We start from the raw sequence: 22,670 nt of genomic DNA, 5'->3' as shown, positions 1-22,670 counted from the left end.
CCCCCACCTGCCCCCCGAACACCATCATCATCATCATGATCATCCTAATCATGCCGCCGGCCTCCTTATCTCCCATCATCAAATCTGCTCTGACTCAAAGCAATTATCTCTCATTTGTTCACCGAGGCCCAGCCGCCAATCAACACCCCCACCCCAGCACCCCTGTAAACCCCACCCAACAAACCCCAAAGCAACCCGCCGCCACCTAGTGGGGAAGGGCAGCGTCAACATCATGAAAACGCGCATTTACACCGGAAAGGGGAGCGGGTGGGGACGGCGGACCCTGGCGGGCTTTGCTGCATGCATCACCACTGATGGGTGACGACACCCACGTGAGGTGACTGAGGCATCATCACTTCCTGTCATGAGGCGAAGGGCGCCACCGAGAGGGAGGGCACGCAAGTCGGGGGGCATACAACCTTTAGTTTTCGGATCAACTGATGCACAAAGGATTCTGTAATCCTGACCCTGTTATCGGTGGCACAGTCCTGTTTCAGTCCCGATTTTTCAGCGACTGCGAGGCAGCTCACGTGGATGGATGGATGTGGCCAGCAAGTCCAAATCAGCAAGCTTCCGTCACGTGCACTTGCACACGTTACCGTGTCTGTCATCAGCTTGAGGTGAATCAGTCACCACCTACTTCCCTTAGAGACAAAAAAAACAAAAAACGTTCTTCATTTTTGTCAGCGGTTGTCATCTTACCACTACCGGGCACATTCTTCCCAGGTTATTGATAAGCATCCTGGTAATTGGTTATTGATTGGAGGCGCCAGCGTGCCGTCCAGTCGTCCTGGCGTGTCGCATTCATTCCCAACTTTCGGCGTGTCATCGACAGGTCTCGGCGGGCCTCTGCGCCATGACGCGCTTCATGCTGCGGCTGCCCGACGAGTACAAAAGGGAAACGCTCCTCTTGGTGAAGCTGGCCGGCCCGGTGGTGAGTCTGGTGAAGCAGTATGTGGCACACTTTTGTCTTTCTAGATGCTATAAAAGAATTTGTGATCACGTGACGGCGCGCTGTGTCGCATTCCAGCTGCCGCGCCATTTGGAAGAACTCGCAGACTGCATTAATAGGCCATGGGATGTTTCTGTTTGTGCAAGAACCTTTTTGATTTTGAAGAGAATTGTGCTGGACGTTCAGATTGATCAATTGATTTGAAGTGATTATGTGACAAAAGATGGCTGAGGCTAGCTGAGGTTCAACGTCCAAGGGAAGCGCTGTTTTTAAGGGGCTGATCATTTGAATCGGGTGTGTTGGGAGTCGGGAGGGATCTAGAATAGGCAGGATATAGCTCTCAAGGAACCGGAGTTCCCTACCCCTGCTGTAGATCAATGGACAGACACAGAGAATCAGTTGAAAATAACTAGCTACATTAGCTAGCTAGCTAGTTAGAGGGCTAGCTCGCTAGACTAATCTACCTTTAAATCAGTTTCTTCTCCTCTTTCCAGCTCGTCAAACTAGCCTCACATGTTCTCAAAGAGCTCATGCTAATGTTTGCGTTAAGAGTTTGTGCTAGCGTCTTCACATTTTTCACAAAGGTGACAACGGAGCGACCTTTGACGTTTTCTTATTCTTTCAGTTCATTTCTCAGCTGATGAGCTTCCTGATCGGCTTTGTCAGCCTGGTGTTCTGCGGCCACCTGGGGAAAACCGAATTGGCCGGCGTGGCGTTAGCGATCGCGGTAAGACGTCTTTTGGCCGAATCGCACGCGATGATCTCACGCCACCGTTTTGCCTCAGGTGATAAACGTTTCGGGTATTTCCATCGGCAGCGGCCTGGCGTCAGCATGCGATACGCTCATCTCTCAGGTATTCTTTTGAGTTGGACGGAGCTGTCTTGACTTCAGAGCCACCTAACATACAACTGTGCGAATCAATCATTTGAGTGGGTGCCTCGCATGTTTTCCTTGTTGTCGCCGGCAGACGTACGGCAGCGGCAACCTGAAACTGGTGGGCGTGATCCTGCAGAGGGGAATCCTCATCTTGCTGCTGGCCTGCTTGCCCTGCTGGGCCGTCCTGGTCAACACGCAGCCCCTCTTGCTGGCCGTCGGCCAGAGCGTCCACGTCGCCAGGTGGACTTTGCGCACATCCGCCTTTTTTTTAATTTTAGAATGAAGGTTTGTCTGTGTTTTTACAATGCTCCTTTATTCTGCTCAAAGGCTCGCTCAGCTCTACGTCAACATTTTCATGCCGGCTTTACCCGTGAGTGCACCCCAAAAAGATTCTTTTGTGCACTGCATATGAAAGTCATCAATGGCATCGACGTGTCTTGGCAGGCCGCCTTCATGTACCAGCTGCAGGGGAGGTATCTTCAGAATCAGGTGCGAGCGAGTCGTCGACTGCCGGGCGTCGTTTACCCTTTCTCTGGCCGCCCATCAATCAATGAATGAGTGAACGCTATCTGTGGCAGGGCATCATGTGGCCTCAGGTGATATCCGCAGCCGCCAGCAACATTTTCAACGCAATCATCAACTATGTCTTCCTGGTGGTGCTGGATCTCGGGGTAGCGTGAGTACATGCGTGCGTGCTTCAAAGGCACGTGAGTTGTTGTGGTCAATGAGTACAGGAATAGTCAATGAATACGTGGACGGATTTGCTTTGGTGTATGGCGGGGATGTTTGATGACTCACCACGAAACGTGATCATTTTGGAAAATTCAGCACCCAGAAGCCGGTTTAACCTACAAACATGAATTTGGTGGGCCTTTCTATCGTGACTAGCGACACAAACAAATCTGAAGACGCTATGTCTGAGAAGATCCAGGAAGTGGGTCTAGGTGCAAACTTGAATGAATCGCATGCATTAAATTTGATTTTTTTTTTCTTCAAATATCCAGCTGCTAGAACCACTTTTACCTAGAAATATGGAATGTCAAATGTTTTTCTATCATGAATAGACAAATGGAAAAACCAGAGAAAGCCGTGCCTGAAAAGACACAGGAAGGCAGCCATTTTGGGTCTTGAAGGTGACATTTGATGATTCAACTCGCCATAAAAAAAAACCAAAAACTTTTTTTTAAAATTCAGCATTCAAAACCAGTACGAAAGAGAAGCATGAAATGTAACTCGCGACACAAAAAAATGTCTCAAGAGGCTGTGTCCAAAAAGACACAAGAAGGCAGCCATTTTGGGTTAAAGCAGCTATCAAAGGGGTGAAGTTTGATGACATGTCAAGATGTTTTTTTTTGTTTCTATTGTTTTTAATTCAGCTCCTGAATTTTACTGATCAATGTACATTTGGTTGGCATATCTATTATGTGTTAGACCCACAAAAAAGTCAAGAGGCCGTGTCCAAAAAGCCACAAGATGATCGCCATTTTGGATGAAAGCGGCTGTGAACCGCAAACCTTTCTTCTAAATTCATTCCTTTTAGTTTGACTGAACAAGATAAACTTTTAATAAATGTGTCTTTCCTTCTTGTTCGTCTCTCCAACCAAAAGTGGATCGGCGGCCGCGAATGCCATCTCGCAGTGTTCCTTGATGGTGTTTTTGTTTGTGTACATGAACGCCAGGGGTCTTCACAAAGCCACGTGGGGCGGTAAGTCAGAGCGACGCTCGGGGCTATCCCACAATATGCAATTCAGTGGCATACAAAATTCACCCTTGGACTGAATTGAGGTGGTTTCAGGTTGGTCGCTGGACAGCTTGCGCGAGTGGGGTCCCTTCATGCGCCTGGCGCTGCCCAGCATGATGATGGTGTGTCTGGAGTGGTGGCTCTACGAGATTGCCGGCTTCCTGGCCGGCTTGATCAGCGAAGTGGAGCTGGGAGCCGAGTCCATCCTTTACCAGCTGGCCGTCATGGTCTTTATGGTATGATGAGATGTGGTTGTGACATCAAACCATGCCGCAACTACTACTACTACCACCACCGCTGATGAAAAACACAAAATTCCGAGAGCAGGAGCTCACGCTAAGGCAAAGACATTTTATTCAATTGGAAAATATCCTTCCCGCAGTTCCCCGTGGGCTTTTCCGTGGCAGCTAGCGTTCGTGTGGGAAACGCTCTCGGGGCCGGGAACACCGAGCTGGCCAAGCTGTGCGGGAAGGTCTCGGTCACATGCGCATGTACGTCCAGCGCGCCTTCAAACGCCGCCGAAATGTTCAACTTGAATCACCTTGTGGTTTTTGTTTCCCGTCCAATCCAGTGGTGGTGTCATGCTTCACCGGGACTTTCCTGGCCCTGTGCCGCAACTTCATCGCTTACATTTTCACCACAGACAAGTAAGGTCCACGTGTTGAAGGCGTCCTCGCTTTGGTCCGTGTTTTGTGATGTCACCACCCCTTGCTCCTCTTTGCACCACAGGGAGATTGTGGCAAGGGTGGCAAATGTTTTAGAGATGTACAGCGCCAGCCATGTGGCCGATTCCTTTGCGGTAAGGATGACGATGTCATCAACACGATTTTTTTTTTTGCTCCACCACTTTTTTTTTTTCACCACACCCTCAGGCCGTGACGGGAGGAATCGTCCGGGGCGCCGGGAAGCAAACGGTGGGCGCGCTGTGCAGCTTGTTGGGCTACTATGTGGTGGGCTTCCCCATCGGAGTGTCGCTCATGTTCCCCATCAACTTGGGAATCTTTGGTGAGAGGATTCTTTCTCATTTTGTGGATGAAACGGAGTATTTTTCAATGATACTGATCTCGAGTGTTGTGATTTACCACAGGACTGTGGGCGGGATTCCTGATCTGTGTGGTCCTGCAGTCCCTCTTTTACACCATCTACTTGTGCAAGCTCAACTGGAAAAAAGCCACAGTGGAGGCGAGTACACGTGGCAAAATGCAAAGGTCAACATCATGGGCTCAAAATCGCTTGAGGGGACTTGCTCTCAAAGCAAGTCCGTCAATTCTTGGTTGGGCAGGTCAGCAGTCATTGATTGCATACCTGATGTGCTGACATAAGACACATGGTCCATGAATGAATGGGATTTTTGCTTTTAAATAGGTGATTACCACTATCCAAAATCAATAAGGTACTTGCTAGCAAGTGTCATTCATACAAATTGACTGTGACACGTTTTGACCTCTCATAGACGTGTATACCAACAGTCTGATGTAAAGCCATTGTCGTTTTTCTTTTTTTTTTCCTAATTCAAAATCTATATGATTCTCTAACATTGTGTTTTGGCACGCAGGCGCTGGTACGCGCTGGAGTCCATGTTCGAGAACAGGATAAGATCTTTGTCATCGACAGCAAAAGTAAATCTGGCTGAAACAAAAACAAAAAAAGAAATATTTCATGTTTTGTTGAAAGCAGTTGTGGCTGATTGAAATCTGCCCAGCAACAACACGTGACACTCTCTTCTTCCCAGCATGTGAGCAGCAGATGAGTAACCCCGCAGCCAATCCTTCAAGTCCAGAACAACCCGAGCCGGACGCAGCCGTCCCGTTATCCATCCGGCAGCTGGCACTGCGCCGCGGCCTGGCAGTGCTCTTCATGTTCGCGCTCCTCGGCGCCGGAGTGCTCGTCAGCGAGCTGCTGGTCCCCCTGCAATTGAACTGATTTTGAGCCAAAATGGCCGCCGCGCAATACTCAGTTTCACCGCAGGGGCGAACGTCTGGATGGAAGATGCTTTTCACTGACCTCTCTGGTCATGTGCTGCCCCCTGTTGATTAAACCGGGTACGACACATCTTCAAATGCTTTCAGCGCCCTCACCTTTGATCAGGACACGGCTCGTTGTTGACTTTGCTACTGGTTTATTTTCACCCAAATTCGATGGCAAAAATCCTTTGAAGAACCTCGCTCGCGAAAAGAAACTGCACTTAATTAAACAACTGAAACTATTTTTTCTGTGTGTTGAACATCAACCTCCTGGAATTTAGCACTGCGGCACGCAAAGCCATTGAATGCATTCCAAATCAACCTGGAATCACTTCTCACAGGCAACCGGCGCACCCAGCCGAGATTGCTCGAAATTTCCTCTCCGGAGGCTGCAATCAGTGTCACGCTGTGCCGCCATTCACAAAATCAAGGCTGTGTATATTGTTGTGCACAACTCGTGGCAACAGTTCGGGTTGACAGTCTGGTAAACATGAACCCAAAATAAGGATGCTTCACACCTCATGGCGGACTTTCTCTGTTTTTGGGGGGCATAATCTCTTGAGACATTTTTTTGTGGGTCTACTCATGATAGACATCCAAAGACTATGAGACAGTAGACAAAAGCAAAACCACTGCAAAGAAAATGATGTTGTCTAATAAATTAGGATCAACTAAATGTTGCTTTGCATTTAGATTTCTTCCTGCATGATTTTGAGCGCGACAGGCATTTTTCGGCATGTGTGTACATTTTATTTCATGAAACACTCGCTTGGGGATAGCATGACAAAGAATGACGCGAGCACACATGGCCACCCCACTGAAAATTTTCTGGCTCCGCCGCTGGGTATGAGCGTGCGCATTAGTGCGTGCGCGCATGTGAGTGTAATTGCATCTGACCTTTGCTCAGCACCGGATCTTTTGAATGAGCTGCAGCGACGCAGGAAAGAAAGGACTCAAATTAATCAAAGGATGTGATGGCGCTTATCTCGTTGGCAAATTTGCTGGAGGACAGTCATAAAATAAATTTGACAAGTCGAGCCAATGTCACTCACGCGCGCGGTGCAATGCATTGTCGTGGCATTACGAGCTTCTGATTGCATTTTGGCAGGTTTTCACGCTCATTTCCATGCATTGAAGGAGGGCAAGAGAGTTTTTAGATTGATTCAATTGTTTTGTGCTATGGCCTCCAATCAGATTGCGCCAATCTTATCTGACAACACTGGGGACGACTCTGGCCGCTGTTCTCAGCCACTTTTGCACATTTTAGGTCAAGTCATTTTTTTTTTTTTCAGGCAGTGCAATTTTTTTTTTTTTTTACGTCCACACCCACGATTGCGCACCAGCCAACAATAAAAAGGGTACAACATCATTGATAACAAAGACTGGGAAGTCATAAAGCCGAACAGCATCTTTAATAGCGAGCTGACACATTGTCACGTCCCAGATCTTCACGCCAACACACTCGGGTGAGCCACGCCGCTAGTTTTGTAAAACGCTGCTGACTATTCTTGCTGCACTTTGCATTCACAATACAAAGCGTGGACGCTAGTTATCGCTATCCGACTTAGAGCCGCTCATGAGTGCTAGTCACTTTTTTTTTAGGATCTCAATGAGCTTTGGAAGCTCAAAAGGATACTGTTGTTATTATAGTTGCTCCACTTTTTTTTGTTTGTGCAAGTCGACAAAAGGACTTCATAAAGAGCGTATGATTCATCCTAAACTATTTTCTCTCACTCGCTTACCAGGAAGGAATAAAATGGCATCCTACTGTTTTCTTGTGTTAGCGATGTGTGCGGCGCAGACGTTGTGTAAGTATTACACACACACACACACACACGCACGCACACGCACTGCTTGTGAATGCTCAGAAACAGTATTGTCGTCACATGGTCGTTCTTACCTCCGCCAAGGCCAAACTGCACACAGTGAAGCTTTTGTCATTTGGTTAAGCGTCATGGTTATGCTTTTGGATTTTTTTGTCATTGCAGTTATTGTGTTGCTCGATTCCAGTTTGTTTTAATTCGTTTTTATTTTTTCAAAAATGCTTCCTTTTAGTTGAGTTTTTAATTAGTTTGAGTGTTGTTTGATTTTTCTTTTTTGTTTACATATATGGTGTATTTGTCAAGTGCAAGATGAAAAAAAAAAGTCACTCAGTATTCTATAATAAAGTAAAGGTAAACTGCAATTGTCAAACGACTGTTTGCCCTTCTTCGAGTTAACTTGATAAAAAAAAAAGTATTCTATAATAAAGTGAAGGTAAACTGCAATTGTCAAATGACTGTTTGCCCTTCTTCGAGTTAACTTGACTGAGGGAATTAGCATTTTGCCGCTAATCTAATTGTCATCCCCCCCCAGGCATCACCATCGAGTCAGTGCCCGGCATGGACGGCGAACGAGTCATCCTGACCGAGCTGGAGCGAACCGTGTCGCTGGTGTGTTTCAGCAACCGATCGGAGGACGAAGCGGCGGAGCTGGTGTGGCTGAGGAACGGCCGGATGGTGGCTCTCCGCGAAGGAAACCGCCAGGGACAAAGCGGCGTGTGCATCATGCCGGTTATCCACCAGGACAACGGTGCCACCTTCACCTGCCGCCTGCGCAGCAACGCCAGCGTTGAGGCTTCCGTCACGCTCAACGTTACATGTAAGCGTCGGCAGAAACTGCGGAGTGCAGACCTCCGCCAAAGCCAAACAAACCTACACATGTCCTAAAAACTACTTTTGATTGAGAAAAAAAAACTTTTACCCCAGTCCTGTCGGTGACAGTCATCTGTCGTATAAACCAATTTAGGATGGGGACAAAATATGCCCGTTTTAATCATTTACGATTCGGTAGTGATATCACGATACTGAAGTATTGTCATGTATCATGACACTGCTGGTATTGTGACATTTTCAATATGTTATTGATAAAGCGGCACCAAACACGTTAGGTATTTTGTTTCGAGAGTAACAGTAGCTATCCATTATGTTCCCCTCCTCAGATCCGCCCATAGTGTCGGGATCCGAAGGAGTATGGGTGGAGCAAGCCTCGCCGCTGCTCCTGAGCTGCGACACCTTCGCCAACCCGCCCGTCTCCTCGGTGCGCTGGACCCTCAACGGCAGCGCTATCGACATCCTCGCGGGACGCTTCACTCTGACCGACGACGGCTTCACGAGCCGGCTGGCTGCTGACAAGGCGGAGAAGAGTAAGCATGAAGGCCTCTACCGCTGCACGGTTGACTCGCCTGTCTATGGAATCAAGAGCAAAGATTTCCTGGTTACCGTCACAGGTGAGTCTTTCAGATCCAGAACCCACTGTCGAGCCCCCCACGCTGCGAATTTTTGCTGTCCGCAGAAAGGACACTGAAGTTTCCGCTGATGCCCATCATCGCCGGCGTGGTTGTGGTGTGTCTTACGGCAGTCCTGGCCATTGTATCACGCTGGAAGAGAATTAGCAAGGTAACTGGCGCCTCCAGGACATGGACAAAATGATTCAAGACACAAACCATCCCTGTGGGTGTGCTTAGGTGTCCCAAGACTTTTGTCCATATAACATCACTAATGGTGGCGCAACGGGTCTCCTAACGCTGAACTTTTCTCTCCCGACAGTGCTGCAAGTGAACGATTGTCATCAACGTCACATCCCTGTCTGCAGTCGGTTAGCTTAGCGCTGAGGATCAGAGAACCAGCAATTTAACGGACTCCTTTTGTAGATCGCCACATGACTGCTCGTCTTCATGACAGGAGGGACAAGCCCTTGCCCTGAGTTACGCTTTGCGTCAATTCAAGTCTAAGATTGCCAGCAAATTAAACAACTCCTAATGTAGCCCTCCGTGAGGACGCCTCTTTGTTGTATATTGGAACTCAATGAGACTGCCTGAAGCCAGTTAGCTTAGCATGAAGCCAATTAAAGAGTCCTTTTGTAGCATTTCACGCCTTTTTATTGGAAACCGCAACTCGAACAGCCAGTTAGCCTAATATAAGGCTAACTCCGGACCATTGTACTTGGCGCTGTTATTCTGCCACCTAAATAGCTTATACTTTTATTTTTACCTCGCAATCACACGTTTTTTGTCGTTGTTTATTTATATGGGCAATCTAGTATTTAACCAAATTGGAAGCAATGTTTTCAATACGTGTTCTTATTTTTACATCCGAGACAAGTGGATTTAAACCAAAATTGAAGACGGGTTTTTATGCCTGACCTTTAACTCCTGACTCAGTGACACTGACTCATTAAAATGGTGTTGTACATTTACTTTTAACGAGACTAAAAGCGACGCATCAATGTTCAAGGCCACGCTCCTACTGTCACTTACCCATAAAATGAAATATGCTGGTGTACGTGTTCACTTGGTGAGAAATAATCCAAATAAATAAAGAACGGGTTCACCCATCAATGTGTATTCTGTGGATCGGATTAACTCAATATCGATTAAAAGAAATAAAGAAAGCAAAGTGGTAACGTGGCCTGGTTCATGTCAATAGGTCTTGCATAACATGTATAGAACTGAAGAAAATCTTGTACGTTGGTCATCACTGCACATTGATTAATCACATTGTGATTCAACAGAAATTGGATTAAGGCTCATGAGACAGGCTGATGATAACGTTGAAAATTTTCCTTGAGCCATCTTTCCCACACAAAAACATGACAACACTGAGAGCAGGACGCCAACCTACAACCACAGAGGCACTAGCGACACCTGCAGGTCTATTCAGGAACCACAGAAAAAAAATAACGTTCGGAAGCAGTTGATTCATTTAATCTTTGCTTTTGGTGATAAAGAAATCCAAACACATGAAGACTAAATTTGATATAACTTTTAACGAGACTAAAAGCGACGCATCAATGTTCAAGGCCACGCTCCTACTGTCACTTACCCATAAAATGAAATATGCTGGTGTATGTGTTCACTTGGTGAGAAATAATCCAAATAAATGAAGAACGGGTTCACCCATCAATGGGTATTCTGTGGATTGTACTAACCCATTATCAATTAAAAGAAATAAAGAAAGCAAAGTGATAACGTGGCCTGGTTCATGTCAATAGTTCTTGCATAACATATCGGTAGATAGAACCGAAGACAATCTTGTACGTTGGTCACCACTGCACATTGATGAATTTAATCACATTGTGATTCAACAGAAATTGGATTAAAGCTCATGAGACAGGCTGATGATAACGTTGAAATTTTTCCTTGAACCATCTTTCCCACACAAAAACATGACAACACTGAGAGCAGGACGACAACCTACAACCACAGAGGCACTAGTGACACCTGCAGGTCTATTCAGGAACCACATAAAAAATAACGTTCGGAAGCAGTTGATTCATTTAGTCTTTGCTTTTGGTGATAATGAAATCCAAACACATGAAGACTAAATTTGAAATAAAAAAAGGCCGGAAATAATTGACCATGCAAGGAGGGCGAGACCCTGTCAAAGGCGTCATCAAATTTTTTACAACAGTTAACTCGTTATTACATGCTACATTTTTAATATTGGTTCTGAAAACATGAAAACATAAGAATGACAAATGCTATTTAAAAAAATGAAATTGTATAAATATTTAGCCCTTATCGGAAACCAGTCTACCGGAAATACGCATGAGGGCGGGACATGTCTGTGACGTCACTTAAACGGGCGTTTCCCAGCCTGCCTGGAGCTGCTGCTGCTTCTTCGCCGCCAAATTCAAACAACGGAGGACTCGTCGCGACTTGTACAACAAAGTGTTTATTTTAAGGTAAGGCATAAACATACACGTCCCCAAAGGAAAAGGCATGTAATGACGTTTCCTTTCATTATCATCGCGTGGGGGTGGAAGACTTTAATCTTTATCTTGCGTGAAGCTCACGATGCGTTCAGGGGCGCTGGCCCGGTTTGAAAATCCCTTGTTTTCCCAAATCAGTTGTCCGTTGTCTGTTGTGTCCAATCTGACTCAATCGGGTACGTGCGTAAAATTTCAAAGATGATTTCCATCCAACTAGTATTTTCGGACAGATCTTTTCACGACGATTGCAATGAACAAAGTATCGATTTCCTCGGACAATTACTAAGAAAATGATGACAATTAAGAAGCTGTGAAAATGCACCAACGTCTTAATGAAAAGTCAATGGGGGTCGAGACTTTGGCTGTGACCCTTATTGTAGAATACCGAGTTTCAAATTTAAGTAACGTCTTTAATCTTAGCGTATTTTGAAAAGACTGTTGTTATTGAAAAGCTTGCTAAACAATAACAGTTATATTAATTATTTCAAATTAAGTTTGGTAAAGTTGCGTAACCTCCAAAAATGTAAATTATATAAACAGTCAAATACAGTAAATAAGAGTCAAGAATGAACAAACACTTCGTAAGCTGTTAATTTATGTCGTCAGGAGCAAATATCACTGAGTTAAATATCACTGAACCATCTTCACGCAGCGTCCAGGAGCAAATATCACTGAGTTAAATATCACTGAACTAAATATCACTGAACCATCTTCACGCAGCGTGGAAATGTCATCGTCATTTTCCGTGATGGATGGGGTGGGAAGAGCCATGGTGGGAGTCTGGCGGGCCCAAACGACCCTGGACGAGTCGGACGGCGCTGAGAGCTCCCCGGAGGCCCCGGACCACTTTCGCAAGCTGCGCTCTTCATCCTCCCTCAACACGCTACGCATGTCCCTGCGCAAGCGCCTCCCGCTGCGCGCCGTCCAGGCCAACTCCCTTCCGGAGGATGCCAGTGGCGAGCCCCCCAAGGGGGAGCCCAAGAGCAGCACCGTCCGCAAACTGACGCGAAGCGCTCGGAACTCCATCTACGGGGTCTATCAGGTACCAACACTCGACGAAAGGATACGAATGTGACTATCTTTATGATCGTTTTTTTATTGTCTCCTACTCAGAAGTTGCAGAGGAGCAAGGAGTTCTCCCGCGATCAGTGCTTGGTGGCGACACCGGGGCGCATCTGCGAAGGGGAGGAGTCCGCCTCGCTGGCGTACCACACCCCGAGACGCACCCCGAGGTCCGCGGCCAAAACGGGACGCACACCGGGCTCCAGAGGGAGGAGGACCCCCGACACCGCCGCCCTCGGGGTGAAGCACGGAAGAGGGCGGAGGCAGCTGGTTCGCATGGCAGCGCTGCGAAGCCCCTTTGCTTCTCCCAACATCCAGAACCGGAGGCTGTGAGTCACGGGGATGCTGCGCCCCCCCTCCCACACAAATGACAATTTGCTTCCTTCTTTCTCACTTTTTACCATCTTTCCCGTGACAGGAAGTTTGACCAGGATCTGGAGTCTGTCTCAAGTGGACTCAACAGGCTTAAACGTCTCTCGAGGGCTTTTGATGAGCTCATCGGAAGAGATGACAAGTAAGGATTCTTCTGCGCCGCACAATATAAATACGACTTGGGGTGCCCAAGTCCGGTTCTCGAGATCATCCGTCCAGCATGTTTCTGATATATAGTCAGTGTGGGTGCTCTGCTTGCTAGTTATTCAGGAAAATAACCACCATGCAAAAAAAAAAAAAAAAAAAGTGGAGGCGGAGCAGAGGAAAAGGGGAATCTGCTCTGTCATTGATCATGAGGACTCTGACCATATTCGTCTGTGAATGAAACATCTGTGTGTGTTTGGGAGAGCCGTTAGTCTGGACTCCAGAGAGCCTCCCGTCCAATCGGTCCTAGCCGGCGTCTCCCGACACTTCCCTCCCACCCATGTACATTCTTTCCCGCCTCGATTTCAAACTGAGGGGCAGAGCATGGAAAGGGAAGCAAGCGCGTGTGCGCGTGCTCTGACCAGATAAAATTCCAAGAATGTGTCTGACTGGTCGTGCTCTTGCGTGTCACTTCCTGCTGTGACGTTCAGCGTGTGGAATTACAGCAGTGGTCTCACATAAACATAAAGTGTTGTTTTTTGTTTTGTTTGTTTGTTTTACCCCGTTCCTACAACAGGCGCTTCGGTTATTCCCAAATTGCAGATTAAAGGGAGAAGGTAAATGCATCCTCACGAATGGCAACAACTAAAAGAGGAATGATGAGCATGTGAAGGAGATGCATGTGCCCGGAGTGAAAACAACACTTTTCTTTGACTTACTGTTCGTTGCTTGTTGACGGTGGAACCTCTACTGGTGACAGCGCGATGACCTTCATACATATGGATAAATTGATGAAAACGCATCGTTTTTGCCATTGACTTTATTTTAATACCACCAAAACAAAATGTTTTAAAAAAAACGTTCAAACTGTGGTCCTCCAACGTTTTATACCAAGTATTACCTGAAATAAAATTGGCTCTCCAAGGACCACCAACGTTAAAATTTCAATGATTCAACAAAAATTCTATGAAGAAAAAAATGCGTACCCATACTAAAAAGTTAAATACAACTGCACTCCATTTGGGCAGTGATTCTGTTGCATACCACTAGAGGGAGCCCGTGTACCAAAAGTGGTACTGTACTGGAACCGCAATTTGCGACTCACTGCTTCATACAATTTGAACTGAATACAGCAGCATTGCTCCAAATGGACTTTTCGGGGTTCCACCGTTGAGTCTCTTCTTTTACAAAAACCTTCCCATCATCTTAACGTCGCTTGTGCGTCTCAATAGTCCACTGACAACAGAAGAACTCATCGAACTGTTGATTGTCTTTTGATCGATTTCTCTTTTAGGCGCACCACACCGGACAAGTGCGGCTGTTCGACAGCCTCGACGACGACAACAATGACGACGATATTGATGAGGAGGAAGTTGGACCCAAACGGGAAGCTCAGCTGCTCCAACCTGAGCCACCAAGCCTCGCGAATGTCGGAGCGTTTTGGTGGCTGGGTCTGCGCCATCCGCAAATGAGGCCTTCGCTCAATTTGTGTGACATCGCGAAGGACCTTTCCTCTGTACATAAGCCATGTTACAGGAAACAAAGGTGTCACTGTGTTTGGTGGGAAACACATTGAGTTGTGATACCGCAACATACTTGACATTTTTTTTTCCTCCGAACTTGCCTATTAGCAGTTGTGATTGGTTTGGTTACTTGTGTCGCTAGGCTAATTATGGGTCAACTATCCTAAAATGTACTTGTGTTTTGTTTTTCCTCTAGCTGCTACAACCAAATGTATTAGTTATGATGTTTTTTTTTAATATAATCACTAATTTTTGCTAAATTAGAAATCTTGTTTGAAGGAATAAGACCAAAACTGTATCCGTAGAACTAACACTAATATGTATGCATTTGCAATGTTATTAATACTGTATTTGTAGACTTGTTTTAAACATGTTTTACATATGAATGTGCCTTTTTTAAATACATGTACGTTTTTCTACGCGTATGTATACCCCAGGGAGATGCGGGAGCTTATAATGTGACCTGTGAGTGATTTATGTCGTCCACTCGTTTTGTGATATGCAAGACCCATTGGGGGATAAAGTGAGCCGAGTATTTGCTCCTGAAAGCCTCCCTCGACCACCTTTCTCATGACAGGAAGTGGGGAAACTTGTCAAATGTGAATTAATTAAACTGTCATTTATAGTAAAACTACTTGTGTGATATAATTTTGGTGTTTTACAGATTTTCCTAAAACTGGGTGCAATAACAATTTAAGGGTGGTGTGCCAATTTACAAATTTAGTAGAGTCCTTAATTTTTGCTTGTAGAAACTATTATTATAAATAAAAAAAAAATCATAGTCTTGCTTGTGATAAACAATGACGCCTCCTACAGAACTTAATTATTTATTGTTGAAGTGGAAAGATCTGCGTTCCTTTTAAAGCAGTCCAATTAGATCCGCTATTTCCGCTAAGTTTGACCCTTCTCCCTTGCCGTCGTAAGGCCGACGCCTTGCCAGGGAAGTTCCGCCCCTTCCCCCGATCTCTCCGGCTTTGTACTGTCCACGCCGCGGCTCCTCTGCGCACAGTGACGCCGCAAAAAAAAACAACACCAATGGCTCTCCACGTTCCGAAAGCTCCGGGCTTTGCCCAAATGTTAAAGGATGGCGCCAAGGTGATCTTCGATTTCGGTTTTACATTGGGGCTTTGCCCTTCCTTGAGTCTCGTTGTGAACCAACGTGCTCGCTCGTTAGCTTTAGCCGCCTCGTTAGCGCGTACCTGCGTTCACATGCAGAGTGACAAGAAGAAAGTTCTGGAGGGTGGCCGGCGTTGTTGGGAGCATCTGGACATCCATCTGCGTTTGTGCAATTGTCCCGTGTGTTCAATGTGAACGTACATTTTTGCATTTTATATTATTAGTGTTGAGACGACAGCTCAGAGCCAAGCTATCATGAGTAGTGCTAATGCGAATGGGTGAGGGAAGTGACTAAAATGAGCTACCGAAGTTCAATGTTCAAATTATAGAAATTTGTCATTGTAGTAATAATGCGCATTTTGTCAATTGCAACAATTACCTCGGAGGGCTACAGCTTCTTAAGAAAAATACTTGGAAAAAATGAAATCCTGTTTGTGTTTACTCTCGGAAAAAGTATGTTTCACTAGGGAACAATGGATATTTTTTTTCTCAGAAAAAAATGTGATGTAATATTTATTTAAAATATCTAGTTATTCTTGAAAAAAAATAATTTCTAGAAAAATGGTGCATTCTCAGAACAATACGACCAGGTTATAGGGGGGAAAAAAGCTTTTTAAAAAATCAGAAAAATATTTTTTTCCCACAAAAAAATGTGTTTAAATAACAGAAGTATGACAAATTTCTTGAAAAAAAAGAAACCAAGAAAATGTAAAAAGGTTTATCCAGGATAATTTTCAACAAGCCATTTGGCGAATACCGGACGATAAGGTGGCGCCTAATGGGACTTTAATTAAAACAAGCTTTCTACAAATGATTAACTATTCGTAAAAAACGACATCTTTTGCAGCACTATTCAGGTCTTGAAGAGGCAGTCTTTCGCAACATCCGAGCCTGTAAGGAACTTTCTCAGACTACGCGCTCGGCTTACGGGCCCAATGGTACGTGCCAATCCCATTCAATTTACAGTATCACTGAAAATGATCAAGGGGCAGAAAGTAACCCTTTTTTTTTTTTTTTTTTTTTTTTTTACCAGGCATGAACAAAATGGTCATCAACCACCTGGAGAAGCTGTTCGTCACCAACGACGCCGCCACCATCCTCAGAGAGCTGGAGGTAAGGCAACCGGCGTTCCCGCCCGCCATTTCGATGACATCATCCATTTACTGAGTCTGACCTCTGTGTTGTGACCTGTTAGGTGCAGCATCCGGCAGCCAAAATGATCGTGATGGCGTCCCACATGCAGGAGCAGGAGGTGGGCGACGGCACCAACTTCGTCTTGGTGTTTGCCGGCGCCCTGCTGGAACAGGCGGAGGAGCTTCTACGGATGGGCCTCTCCGTGTCGGAGGTATGCTTGCATTCATGCCGCTATATAAAATTCACTTTCAAAATCTTCTAGGGGGGGAAAAAAAAGGAATGTAATCCATCGTGGAATAACAATATTTGGAAACGGCTTGGCCAACAGGTGATCGAAGGCTATGAGAAGGCGTGCCGCAAGGCGCTGGAGCTCCTGCCCGAGTGCGTGTGTTCGTCAGCCAAGAACCTCCGCGACCTGAAGGAAGCCTCTGCGCTGATCCGCACGGCCGTCACCAGCAAACAGTACGGCAACGAGGACTTCCTGTCCGACCTCATCGCACAGGCTTGCGGTAAGCACCGACGCCCCCTTCTGGTCGCTGCGCCATTCGATTTCTCCCCTTTTGATGTCCTTTTTATTTCCCCCTTTGTGCTTCAGTGTCCATCTTCCCAGAGTCCGGCAGTTTCAATGTGGATAACGTCAGAGTGTGTAAGATTCTGGTGAGGGTCCTCCAACGTGTGGATGAATTGATTTTTCCTTGGGGGGGTTTAGGCCACATTGACTTTTTACCCGCGTCTTCTCAGGGTTGTGGTGTGACGGCGTCATCAGTGCTGCACGGGATGGTGTTCAAAAAGGAGGCGGAAGGAGACATCACGTCAGTGAAAGACGCCAAGATCGCCGTCTTCTCCTGTCCCTTCGACTGCATGGTGACGGAGACCAAGGTGAGCGAATCGTCAAGAGTCGTTTTGAGCAAGTCGACCTCTCAAGTCTGAAGTCGAGGAATCCCCCCACTCGGCCGCTCCCCGCGTGGAGTTTGTATGTTTTCCTCCCCGGTCTGTCGGTTTCCTCCCCGCATTCCCAAAAGCGACGCATTCAAGCGCGCTGTGTCGCGCAGGGCACGGTGCTCATCAACAACGCCAAGGAGCTGATGGACTTCAGCAAGGGCGAGGAGGACATGATGGAGACTCAGGTCAAGGCCATCAAGGAGGCCGGCGCCAACGTGGTGGTGACGGGCGGCAAGGTGGCCGACATGGCGCTGCACTACGCCAACAAGTACGAAAAATAGGTTGTCAGGTAGGGTGTGTGTGTGTGTGTGTGTGTGTGGGGGGGGGGGGCTATAATGAAAAGCATTCTCGCAACAAAATGGAGGGTTTGAAAGGCGTGTGGGTTTGGCGGCTATTGTTTTAATTTTAAAACGGATATATTGAGAAATTATTTCAAGTACCATCTTTATTCTCCTTCAGGCTGAACTCCAAGTGGGACTTGAGGAGGTTGTGCAAGACAGTGGGCGCCGTAGCTCTGCCGAGGCTGGTAAGCGTCACCTCATCTTGTCCCATTTGTCTCAAAAATGTATTTTTTTTTTTTTTAAGACACTTGATTGCTCTCTAGACTGCACCCACCCCCGAGGAGATTGGTCACTGCGACAACGTTTGCCTGACGGAGGTGGGCGACACTCAGGTGGTGGTCTTCAAACACGGTGCGTCATTTCTCGGCATCGGCGTCTCGTGTGATAGAAGCGTCAAGTTAAATACATTTTTTTTTTTTCACGCATCAGAGAAAGAAGATGGCGCCATCTCCACTGTGGTGATCCGAGGCTCCACGGACAACTTGATGGATGACATCGAGCGGGCCATCGACGACGGAGTTAACACCTTCAAGGTCCTCGTTAGGGTGAGTGGCGTCATGGGCGGGGGATAATTCACAATGTTTTTGTTTGTATTTCAATGAGACTGCATTTTTTTTGCTCACAATTTCACAGTTCCTGTTTGAAAATTAGTGATGATGTCACAATTTGGGGAAATTCAGAAGGGCTCACAAGTAGAACCGTACAAGGATTTGAAAAGTCAATTTTCGCCGCTTTTTTCCAGGACAACCGTCTGGTCCCCGGAGCGGGAGCCACCGAGATCGAGCTGGCCAATCGGATCACGTCCTTCGGAGAGGTGCGCGCTTTCATTTGGACTCGCACCAAAACATTCTTCATCACGTGACATTTTTCGATTCTTGGTTCCTTGTCGTGAAGACTTGCCCGGGTTTGGAGCAGTACGCCATCAAAAAGTTTGCGGATGCCTTCGAAGCGTTGCCGCGCGCCCTGGCGGAGAACTCGGGCGTGAAGGCCAACGAGCTGATCTCCAAGATGTACTCGGCGCATCACGAGGGCGACAAGAACGCCGGCTTTGATATTGAGGTGGGCCGCGAAACGAGAGCAATGACGAGCCCCTGCAAATGCGTGTGGCACATTTTTAGGGTTATTTCAGGAACGGATGACATTTTGAAATGAATATGCTTTGCCAAAGAAATACGGAGTCCAGATTTTTTTGTCCTGGTTTTCGTTGTCTGCTATTTTGTGTCTTAATTGTAACACAGATGACGTGATATGAATATTCTTTGGCAAATCTAAACTCCATTCAATGCCCTTTCCGTCATCTTGTCAGAAAACAATTAAAAAGGTGTAAAATGTTGCTGCGCGCTTGGAACGAGGGCTGGAAATTCAAGCCGCTGCTGTTGGCTTGATTTCATGTATCGTTTTCCAGGGAGACGGCCCCTCGGTGAAGGACGTGGCCCAGGCCGGCATCCTGGACCCGTACCTGGTCAAATACTGGGGCATCAAACTGGCCACCAACGCCGCCATCACAGTACTGCGAGTGGATCAGGTACGGAGTTCGGATACGCACTTTGACCCACAAAAGACGCAAACTTTGGTCATTTTTGCGTCCGGTCCAGAGTTTTTGTGCGGCAGGTTAGCTTAGCTGTATTTGTACGACCCAGATCATCATGGCTAAGGCCGCAGGGGGACCCAAGGCTCCCAAACAGAGGGGCCACTGGGACAAGGACGACTGGGACGAGGAGCCCGATAAGTTTGAAACGCACCAGTAGAACTTAACAGTCAGTAGGCCCTGGAACGTGTGTGCTTTCATTTTGTCGCTCACGGGTGGAAAGTTGCCTGCCACTACTAACTTGAGTGAAAAAAAAAAAAAGTGACGTCAAGGATGTGTTGCGGAATGAATACAGATGCGATGATGTGATTGCATGCGCATGTTTCTTTTAAGTGCACCTCGTTGGGTGAAATTGTGTGTTCGTTTGTTGCACGTCACCAGCAGTCTCACAGTTATTGAGAAACCATTCTTGTTTTTCCTCTGGAAAATATTAGCCTCAGTTTTGTGGTTTACGACGCCTGATATGTAAATCATAGCAAGCGTACAGCCGATGTCCCGCAGTATCTTAGCAGCCTCTGCTGACTTTGAAACACTTGATTCTGTTTATGATTTCTGGAATTAAATATTGTGGCCACGGTGAGAGGAGAAGTTTAAGACAAACAAATGATGACCAGGGACACTTTTCCTTCCTCAGACCTCCTTCAACGCACTTCACCTGAACCACGTCATTTCTGATCTGTGCTTCTGGTTGCTCTTTTTTCAGATCATCATGGCCAAACCAGCAGGGGGCCCCAAACCACCACAGGGCAAGAAGGATTTCGATGAGGATGACTGATCATGCCTGTTTCTCTTCTTTTTTTTTTTTTACTTGTTTATTTAAAGCTCTGCATTTCGGTTTATTCTGTAGGAAGTCTTCACAACAGTCGACATAATGTGGACGGACCGCACTGTATCATTCTTCCTCGCAAATAAAAGGCACTTGCGCTGTCAAGTCTGACTGTATTGTCGCTTTATTACACAATTCGTGTAATGTTCTATATTTAGAGCATCATGTAATGCATTATTTGTCGTTTCTTGTGAATTATGTATCCCCATTCGCCATTCGAAATGGATATGAATAGGAATTGACTGCCTGTACATCCGATGCCCTGATTTGGTAGGCAGGTGGGCGGTGTTTCAAGCAGTCCCTTGGTTCCCGCGCTCCCATTGGCTGACGAGCGTGTGGGGCGGATTGGTGAGACGTCACCCGCATCCAGGATTAACCTGTTTTTTTCTGTTTTGTATTTTTTTATGTCACCATATTATGGCGACTCTCTCCTTTTTGGAGTAGATTGTCACTAGAAAGTGACGTTTGTTACAACTCCTCGCGAGGTTTCCGAAATCGCTTTGGATCGAGAAGATTCCGGAGGAGCGCGACGACATCGATGAGGCGCGCTCGCGTCGGCTGTCGCGCAGATGGGGGCCGACGGCAGCAAGAAGGTAAGCGGAGCGGGGGGCGGGCGACATTTAGGGGCCGTGTGATGCTAGTGATTCAGACAAGGGGTTCCCGTTTCCATGGTGATCGTTCGGCCTGCGAGGACTCGTTTTTGAGGGGACTTTTTAGTACTTTGCTCATTGAAACGGCGGTACTTTGTGGTATGTTACTACAGGAGGCACAGTAATGGAATCCTAGACGCTCCGTTACACAGAGCACATCTGCTTTGTGGCCCGCGGGCATGCATCAGTCATGTGACTAACCACTTCATTACCCCTAGCAGTTGAGCTGTTTGGAATACCGGTACTCTGACTCGCTCGGACAACTCAAGATAGAATGCAAATAGTGAGTTTAAAAATTGTGAAATCAAAAGTGAGCACGCTGAAGTCGAGCATCCGGGTACTCTTGGCCTTACGCGGTGCATCCGGAAATGTGTGACTTCGTCCGCCAATTTGCCGTCGGAGAATGAATGGCGTTTACAAAGTTCTTCTTGGTATTCAATCCTAAAAAAGTTGATGACACGACAGTTTTAATTATTGCCCGTTTACCTCATTTGAGAATAAATTGACACTCTTCAATAAAACACTGAAGTACATACCTCTTAGTAAGTTTCCTTGAATTCTCGCCATAGAGCCACTTTTTTCATTCTAAATCAAACCTTCTCTGAATTCATGCGTTGGTTTACTGTGCATCATGACTTCCCAAACTCCACCAGAAGCCGGCTGATGGCCGGGAGCAAGAGCCCCTCTCTTCAGGCTGGCGTAGCTTCCTGTCCAGCATGGGCCTGTCACTCCCCGCCACCTTGTGCCGCCTGGCGCCGCCAGCTCTGCGCATGGGTCAGCGGCGCATGCTCCAAGCCGGGTCGCCTGACATACCCGAGCACGTCCTGAGGCTGGCAGGCGTGGGCCCTGAAAAGCTGAGGTCCGAGTGGAGCCTGCCGGGCCTCAATGCCATGTTCCTGCCCGAGTTCCCCCACAGGGCCTTGCCTGGACAAGAGCACTTTCAGGTCGATGCCTTTTTCAACTTGTGCCTTGTGTGCACTTGTGTTTTTGTGTATGACGGTGTGTTGCTTTTTCAGGTGTTAGGTTACATCGCCAAAGGTTCTTTTGGACCAATCCTCAAGGTCAAGGACAAGACCAAACAGAGAACCTATGCGGTCAAGGTAGGTCCTAAAAATTTGATAGTAGCTCTGTTTAATAATCTGTTACTGCGTCAAACTATTGCTATCACAAAACTCTTAAAAAGAAATTTTTGTAGATGTTACACAAGTGTAAAAAGAAGTCAACTGCCGTTAAAAAAAAAAAAATGTTGTCAAATCTTGTCTTAATGTGAAGACGAAAGTGTCGTGATAACATTGTGCGGGTCCGCAGGTGATACCAAAATCTGAGATCCTCCGACTGGGCGTGCTGGAGCAGTCGAAAGAAGAGGTGATAGTTCAGGTGAGTACTTCTCTAACATGTTCTCGGCGGGTTGAAGCGGTTGAATTTCCCACCGGTTTTAGCGCCTCGTCCCGCTGGAGCCGAGCGGCGGCACAACTCTTTTGAATTTTGCCCGCAGCGTCAGATTCGCCACCCGTTTGTCCACGACCTGCAGGACTGTTGGCAGACGCAGCGTCACCTCTACATTAGTGAGTCAGCCACAGAACAGTGAGCCCCCTTCAGCCCCCCCCCCCCCTTCCAAAGACCCTCACTTCAAGCTCACTATACACATCCTCACCTCCAATCCTCCCCAATCCCGAGGCTCGGAAAG

At 46.8% G+C, this 22,670-nt stretch overlaps 5 protein-coding genes across 9 annotated transcripts in view; all 5 read left to right on the top strand.

Moving 5' to 3' along the window:
- Nucleotides 1-5,776, top strand: part of LOC109509747 (multidrug and toxin extrusion protein 1-like) — an 8,095-nt gene extending 2,319 nt beyond the window's left edge. The window contains exons 1-17 of one of the 2 annotated variants that reach the window (XM_019859585.1): nt 426-620; nt 836-934; nt 1,578-1,679; nt 1,738-1,806; nt 1,921-2,069; nt 2,157-2,199; nt 2,274-2,318; nt 2,408-2,505; nt 3,437-3,534; nt 3,625-3,806; nt 3,953-4,061; nt 4,142-4,217; nt 4,300-4,369; nt 4,443-4,575; nt 4,658-4,752; nt 5,126-5,189; nt 5,303-5,776. In XM_019859585.1, coding sequence (XP_019715144.1) covers nt 441-620; nt 836-934; nt 1,578-1,679; nt 1,738-1,806; nt 1,921-2,069; nt 2,157-2,199; nt 2,274-2,318; nt 2,408-2,505; nt 3,437-3,534; nt 3,625-3,806; nt 3,953-4,061; nt 4,142-4,217; nt 4,300-4,369; nt 4,443-4,575; nt 4,658-4,752; nt 5,126-5,189; nt 5,303-5,493 — 1,803 coding nt within the window. In that variant the 5' untranslated portion in view covers nt 426-440 and the 3' untranslated portion in view covers nt 5,494-5,776. Of the gene's footprint in view, nt 1-425; nt 621-830; nt 935-1,577; nt 1,680-1,737; nt 1,807-1,920; nt 2,070-2,156; nt 2,200-2,273; nt 2,319-2,407; nt 2,506-3,436; nt 3,535-3,624; nt 3,807-3,952; nt 4,062-4,141; nt 4,218-4,299; nt 4,370-4,442; nt 4,576-4,657; nt 4,753-5,125; nt 5,190-5,302 lie in introns of those variants that run through there. The other variant, XM_019859586.1, reaches the window with a different exon arrangement.
- Nucleotides 5,777-5,896: 120 nt separating this feature from the next.
- tmigd1 (transmembrane and immunoglobulin domain containing 1) lies at nt 5,897-9,912 on the top strand. Of its 2 annotated transcripts, XM_019859591.1 has the most exons (6): nt 5,897-7,000; nt 7,280-7,342; nt 7,890-8,174; nt 8,515-8,802; nt 8,868-8,971; nt 9,122-9,912. In XM_019859591.1, exons 2-6 carry the CDS (start codon nt 7,291-7,293, stop codon nt 9,131-9,133), a joined length of 741 nt encoding a protein of 246 aa, XP_019715150.1. In that variant the 5' UTR covers nt 5,897-7,000; nt 7,280-7,290; the 3' UTR covers nt 9,134-9,912. The 2 variants fall into 2 exon arrangements, with proteins under 2 accessions (XP_019715150.1, XP_019715149.1); XM_019859590.1 differs by having other exon boundaries at nt 5,897-7,342.
- A 1,219-nt stretch (nt 9,913-11,131) lies between these two features.
- On the top strand, nt 11,132-15,037 carry pimreg (PICALM interacting mitotic regulator). 3 transcript variants are annotated; one of them, XM_019859617.1, is made up of 6 exons: nt 11,132-11,258; nt 11,892-11,897; nt 11,982-12,327; nt 12,399-12,676; nt 12,766-12,861; nt 14,158-15,037. In XM_019859617.1, exons 3-6 carry the CDS (start codon nt 12,013-12,015, stop codon nt 14,333-14,335), a joined length of 867 nt encoding a protein of 288 aa, XP_019715176.1. In that variant the 5' UTR covers nt 11,132-11,258; nt 11,892-11,897; nt 11,982-12,012; the 3' UTR covers nt 14,336-15,037. The 3 variants fall into 3 exon arrangements, with proteins under 3 accessions (XP_019715176.1, XP_019715177.1, XP_019715175.1); XM_019859618.1 differs by lacking the exon at nt 11,892-11,897 and adding an exon at nt 13,441-13,480 and having other exon boundaries at nt 12,006-12,327; nt 14,158-14,269; XM_019859616.1 differs by lacking the exon at nt 11,892-11,897 and having other exon boundaries at nt 11,133-11,258; nt 12,006-12,327.
- Nucleotides 15,038-15,331: 294 nt separating this feature from the next.
- Nucleotides 15,332-20,438, top strand: cct8 (chaperonin containing TCP1, subunit 8 (theta)). Its single transcript, XM_019859599.1, is given in 15 exon segments — nt 15,332-15,481; nt 16,350-16,440; nt 16,536-16,615; nt 16,698-16,847; nt 16,965-17,145; nt 17,232-17,293; nt 17,378-17,515; nt 17,689-17,867; nt 18,038-18,104; nt 18,183-18,270; nt 18,349-18,464; nt 18,662-18,733; nt 18,814-18,978; nt 19,325-19,444; nt 20,211-20,438. Coding segments are annotated over 15 exon segments (1,641 nt in total). The 5' UTR covers nt 15,332-15,421; the 3' UTR covers nt 20,283-20,438.
- An 89-nt stretch (nt 20,439-20,527) lies between these two features.
- The window catches only part of rskrb (ribosomal protein S6 kinase related b), a 4,751-nt gene continuing 2,608 nt past the window's right edge, over nt 20,528-22,670 (top strand). Inside the window, exons 1-5 of the mRNA XM_019859600.1 lie at nt 20,528-20,926; nt 21,637-21,927; nt 22,000-22,083; nt 22,292-22,360; nt 22,479-22,548. Coding sequence (XP_019715159.1) covers nt 20,903-20,926; nt 21,637-21,927; nt 22,000-22,083; nt 22,292-22,360; nt 22,479-22,548 — 538 coding nt within the window. The 5' untranslated portion in view covers nt 20,528-20,902. The remainder of the gene's footprint in view (nt 20,927-21,636; nt 21,928-21,999; nt 22,084-22,291; nt 22,361-22,478; nt 22,549-22,670) is intronic.

This window comes from Hippocampus comes, unplaced genomic scaffold (assembly GCF_001891065.2).
Source record: "Hippocampus comes isolate QL1 unplaced genomic scaffold, H_comes_QL1_v1.1 scaffold328, whole genome shotgun sequence".
NCBI lineage: Eukaryota > Metazoa > Chordata > Actinopteri > Syngnathiformes > Syngnathidae > Hippocampus > Hippocampus comes.
This window is presented reverse-complemented; position numbering and strand designations above follow the sequence as displayed.

Coding starts and splice junctions, on each gene's coding strand:
- tmigd1 (XM_019859590.1), top strand. CDS start 7,111: ATGAGTGCTAGTCACTTTTTTTTTAGGATCTCAATGAGCTTTGGAAGC. Junction 7,343..7,889: donor GTGTGCGGCGCAGACGTTGT/GTAAGTATTACA, acceptor ATCCCCCCCCAG/GCATCACCATCGAGTCAGTG. Junction 8,803..8,867: donor TTTCCTGGTTACCGTCACAG/GTGAGTCTTTCA, acceptor TGCTGTCCGCAG/AAAGGACACTGAAGTTTCCG.
- pimreg (XM_019859617.1), top strand. CDS start 12,013: ATGTCATCGTCATTTTCCGTGATGGATGGGGTGGGAAGAGCCATGGTG. Junction 12,677..12,765: donor AACATCCAGAACCGGAGGCT/GTGAGTCACGGG, acceptor TTCCCGTGACAG/GAAGTTTGACCAGGATCTGG. Junction 12,862..14,157: donor CTCATCGGAAGAGATGACAA/GTAAGGATTCTT, acceptor TTTCTCTTTTAG/GCGCACCACACCGGACAAGT.